General features: G+C 38.0%; 1 protein-coding gene across 1 annotated transcript; it reads right to left on the bottom strand.

The window, feature by feature from the left end:
• Positions 1 to 230: 230 nt before the first annotated feature.
• LOC149847171 (aluminum-activated malate transporter 10-like) lies at positions 231 to 4,621 on the bottom strand. The gene is made up of 6 exons (XM_089993392.1): positions 4,297 to 4,621; positions 3,737 to 3,877; positions 2,890 to 3,162; positions 2,622 to 2,737; positions 1,646 to 1,789; positions 231 to 701 (listed from the first exon to the last, which is right to left on the bottom strand). The coding sequence occupies exons 1-6, from the start codon at positions 4,619 to 4,621 to the stop codon at positions 231 to 233; spliced, it is 1,470 nt and encodes a 489-aa protein (XP_089849518.1).
• Between the last annotated feature and the right edge of the window lie 317 nt (positions 4,622 to 4,938).

Raw genomic sequence — 4,938 nt, 5'->3', positions numbered from 1 at the left:
CCAGACCCTTGCTTGACTAAATAAAGATTTCATCTCTCTACATCAAATGCTTTCAAAAGTATGGTTCTCCTTTTCTGTCATTGCTCCCTATTTCCTTTTCATGTTTCTTTTAAGAGAAACAAATATGCATAAGCATGTTCGTTATGATAAAATTGCACAGTAAGAATGAAACCCCTCAGTTTCTCTTTAATTCGGCACCACCCTTGGCTGAAGCTCCACTTAGTTTAAAGCTAGTGAGGCCCTTTAATTGTGACAATAACATGAGGGCCTTCTTTATCAGAAATAGGATTAACAATAGCATCGTGTTGGGATTTTGCAGCACCGGCAACATCAGTAGGGACATGGTTCTCAAAGCCTGCAAGAACTGATAGTTCATCGACAGCAGAGATGACGCCTTCGATGCGACCAACGACCTCTATGAGTATAGATGCGGCAGTTGCAAGAGGGAGTATGTCCATTAGAGCTGTACTAGTAACAGTATCTTCATGTGGACAACTAAGATGAGGATGAGCATGGGTCAGAGACTTTAAGGTAGTGTAGAGCTCCTTGATGCCATCATTTATGGTGTCAATGTGGGAATTGATGGCTGATGATCTTTTCTTGACGTCTATGTTTGATGAAAGCTCTCTCAGAACCATTGACGACAACGAGCTGACCTTTAAGCATGATTCCTTGAGCTGTTGGCGTAGAGATGGGGGTGCCTGCACATTAAACCCTCATCAATTTTCTTATTTTTGTTGTTGTTGTACATATTTTATTTGGGAGGTATAATTGCATGTGTATGTACACACTTTCTCAAAGATAGAGGGAGAGAGAGTGAATATCTCTCTCTCTTTCGAATATGCATTACCAATCTTAAAAAGCTATAAATAGCCCTCATAAAAATCTAGAAAATAAGGAATCATCCAAAACATAGCTACCAGAAACTTTTTGCTACATGGAAAAGCTCTCTTCCGAAGCAAGAAACTCTTTGGGAAACCTGCTTACGAAATATGGGATACTCAATTCTCTTCAGTGTAAAGGCCACTTCCTCCTCATTTACCAAGTCAATTCATTTTCACTTCTTTAATCTTTTCCTCTGGCTTCTTATCACTTCTCATTCACTTCCCCTTCACTTCCTGTGATTTTCATATTAAAAAATAATATTTTTTTGTAACAAGCTTGTTTTGTTGGTTTTATATCATTTTATAATTGTCTTCTATCTGTGCTTTATATTGCTTTATATGTGTTTCCTTTTCATTTTTCATGCACTTGTATAATTGCTTCACAACTGAATTCTGCTTCTCCCGTTACATTACTTTTAACACTCGCTTCCACTCTTCGGCTTCACACATAGCTTCTTGTATCCATTTTGTTTCCTGGTAACTATTATCCAGAAAATGCTCTGGTTCTCTTATAATTTGTAATAAAGCAAACCAAATTTGCACCAAAACTACCTTTCAAGAAAGTGACTTGTTTTTAAGGAAAACAAAGTTATGGTATCAGAATCCAGTGGCACAGTTTGCGAACCAATAGCTGGCTTTCCCATATGTGAATTAAATTTTTAATAAAAAATCACATTTCTATAGAAAATGTAGAGAGAGAGAGAGAGAGAGAGAGAGAGAGAGAGAGAGAGAGAGAGAGAGAGAGAGAGAGAGAGATTTACTTTGTATTCGGAGTCGATACATGCATTGAGTGCTTCTACATAGTAAGCACAGCTCCGAGTCATTGCCCCGATCTTTGGATATTGCTTCCATGGATGAAGAAACCCGAACTGTCCATGACCAGGTTCCCATCTAGCAAAGTTTGCCTGCAAAATCATATTTGCCCATTGTATAGAAATTTCCCAAGAGAAAATTACCAACTGTATAAATTGTATCTCATCTGTCATAAAAAAAAAATGAATCTCATCTCACCTGGTGACACATGCCTAAATATGATGAAAAAAATCGCTCATATATCAAATGGAGAGGAGTACCCATGTTGGTCGAGTCCATGACAACTGTTCAGGGCTCTAATAAAATAAAGACGGACTCATTGTTCAAGTCAATACTTATCTCGAGTCGGGTTCCACTCACCCCTAAGTTGTTTGCAGGATTTTTTGATAATTTAAAAATCAACGGTTGAGATAACACAAAATTTTGAGATTTAAATGACATTTTTTTGTCAATCCAAGGGTTGATTTTGATTAACCATGCTGAATCCTTCTATGATGTAAGATTTGATCAAAACAACTCGTATCAAGATCTGAGGGGCATGAAGATGGGGGATGACATAAGGGATGAGTGGAACCATTAATACCAACCCTTTGAGATTTTGTTCTTTGTACTTCATGATGATGGTCATGCAATTCAGAAATTGTGCTTTTGTTCTTTGAAAAATGACAAATATTTTGGTGTCCAAGATTCTACATGTCTTTTATGCACCAATAACAAACACCTCTCTCTCTCTCTCTCTCTCTCTCTCTCTCTCTCTCTCTCTCTTAGCTGTAGAGGAATAACTAATTCGGAAATATCACACATATGGGTTATTGATCCATTTAGTAGTGGCAAGGTTGGTGACGAGTTTATTGCATATTAATATCTGATTTTTAGGAGAAACCATGTATGTCTATATATTGACTTATTAATTTGGTTTCTCACTAGTGATTCCTCCTTGGCCTTCGAGTCGAGCACGGCTTTGTATACTTGAATAGAAGATGATCCTTTACTTTTAGGTCCATCTTCTTCCTTGTCGTTAAAGTACTCCTCCACACAACCTAAAATTTCACATTACACACTTCAAACTCCATTACAGTAGAACTGAACATAAATTAACAGAGAAGAATTAAGAGCAACAAAAATACCACATATCCCTATGTTGGTGTGTGAGTCAAAAACATGAAAGAGAGGAATTAGAAGAAAGTGGGACCTTCCAGGGAATCTGCAAGTGTCTTCAAGTTGTTCACAATTGATTGGTGAAGATCTTCCCCTGCCCAAACTGGGCAAATAAGAATAGACACAATCACGCACAGTGTGACACCAATGGCTATGGTGGACAGGCGTTGCTCTGCCAACTCAATTACTTTCTCAACTCGATAGCCAGACACTGACACCAGACTGAATGTGAGCATGAATATCAGCACTCCATGGTCATAGTTAGCCTTTATCCCAGGAAAGAATCTGGTAAATGTAGATGCCGATGCTGCACAATTGGTTGAAGTGCCAAGTCACGAAGGCGTTAAAAAAAAATTGATGAAAAGGAAGATATGTAGAGAAGGGGGACTGGTCTCACCCCTTTTCTCGTTAGGTCCCATTAGGACCCTCCAAAAGTGGTATTTCAAGTATTTTTTGCTTGATCTAAACCCTTAGATGTGCTTATTTTACTAAGAAACAAACTCTTTTCAAATTGATTTGATTTAAAAATATAAATATTTTATCATCAAATTTTAGTATAATATCAACAATTGATTTTTTTACCTCTTTAAAATACACATCTGAGCATAAAAAATCTTAATCAAATACATGTTGCAGATTGAGTAAACAATGATAACACATCTATTATACGGATCGAGCAAAATATAGTTAAAAGTATCATTTTTTTGGAAGGTCCAAATGGAACCTAAAGAAAAAAATGGTAGGAACAGCCTTCTATATATATATATATATATATATATATATATATATATATATATATATATATATATATATATATGAGACAAGAGAGAGCTTGTGTGCAGACAGAAGGCTGTAGCATAAATGAGTATGTTTCTGTTTACCTAGCAGGAAGACAGAGGCTCCAAGGATTATGGGCTCCACCTCATGCCCTGAAAGGTTAGCTATGTAGTGGACACCAAGACCAAGTGCACCAGCTAGTAGAGATGCAAATGTTCTATTTAGGCCCTTGTTCAAAGTTCCACCTATAAGCATTAAGAAAACCTCATATAAGTAATTTTTCCTTGCACAAAACTGTTCATACATTTCATGATTTTAGCATAATGTACACACATATGCATGCATTCACAAAGGGATATAGACGGTTCAGATTCAGATTTGTACAGTGAAAAGCTCATACCATATCTGTTTTTTTACATGTAAATGAATTTGGATATCCATCAAATTCGGATATTTGTCGGATTTGGTAGCAAAAATCAAAACCCTATTGACATCCTATTATAGTTTGGATATGGTTTTGGCTTACCAAGTGCAACTAAAAGAAGTCAAATTCAGACAGATATAAGATAAAATCCGATTGATTGACATCCCTACATGCATATGTTCACACACATGTTCATAACTTTGTTAACACACACACATACTCCTGCACGCTCACACTTACCAACGGTATATTCAAAGACGACGACGACCGTAATGGCAGCCCACATGACATTTCCTCCCATGCCATTGTAAAGAGGCCGCATGAAGTAGAAGACAGTGACTATAGTGAGAGCTAGTCCCACCTTGAAGGCATGATAGATCCTTCTGGGATCATCCCTACCCAACTTCATCACCCTCTCCCATATAGTCCTCATGCCCGTGCGAACCATCACCATCAAATCCAATACGCGTCGAGGCACACATGTGAGTTGTCCAATCCTTTCCTCCTCTCTAATTTTCTGCAATGGTGATGTGCCATGAATATGAACACCCCCACCCCTCTCCATGGTGCTTTCACAAACACACATGCACATGGAATGAGAGGTAGGCAAGGGGGGTTAGGAGCACAAACACACATGCACAAGGAATGAGAGGAAGGTAACGGGGCTTAGAAGCAGACTTTGCTTGGTGATGCAGTTAGGTGGTAAGGGACATGAGGAATGAAATGTGAAGGTAGGCATCACTAACCTATATATGCATGCCATGGATGAAAAAAGGTTGTGCTTTGTAGATACTTATGCCTTTTAACATGTGCTCTTGTACGGCTAGAGGCCCGAGAATTTTCTCTAAAAACAAATGATCACGTTAGTGGGTGACTCAACCA

This window comes from Nuphar pumila, chromosome 2, assembly GCF_984573655.1.
Source record: "Nuphar pumila chromosome 2, dmNupPumi1.hap1.1, whole genome shotgun sequence".
NCBI classification, from domain to species: domain Eukaryota; kingdom Viridiplantae; phylum Streptophyta; class Magnoliopsida; order Nymphaeales; family Nymphaeaceae; genus Nuphar; species Nuphar pumila.
Note: the sequence above shows the minus strand (reverse complement) of the source record. Positions and strands in the feature narration are given on the sequence as shown.

Coding starts and splice junctions, on each gene's coding strand:
- LOC149847171 (XM_089993392.1), bottom strand. CDS start 4,621: ATGGAGAGGGGTGGGGGTGTTCATATTCATGGCACATCACCATTGCAG. Junction 2,738..2,889: donor ACTTGCAGATTCCCTGGAAG/GTCCCACTTTCT, acceptor GTGAAATTTTAG/GTTGTGTGGAGGAGTACTTT. Junction 702..1,645: donor GTATCGACTCCGAATACAAA/GTAAATCTCTCT, acceptor TTTAATGTGCAG/GCACCCCCATCTCTACGCCA.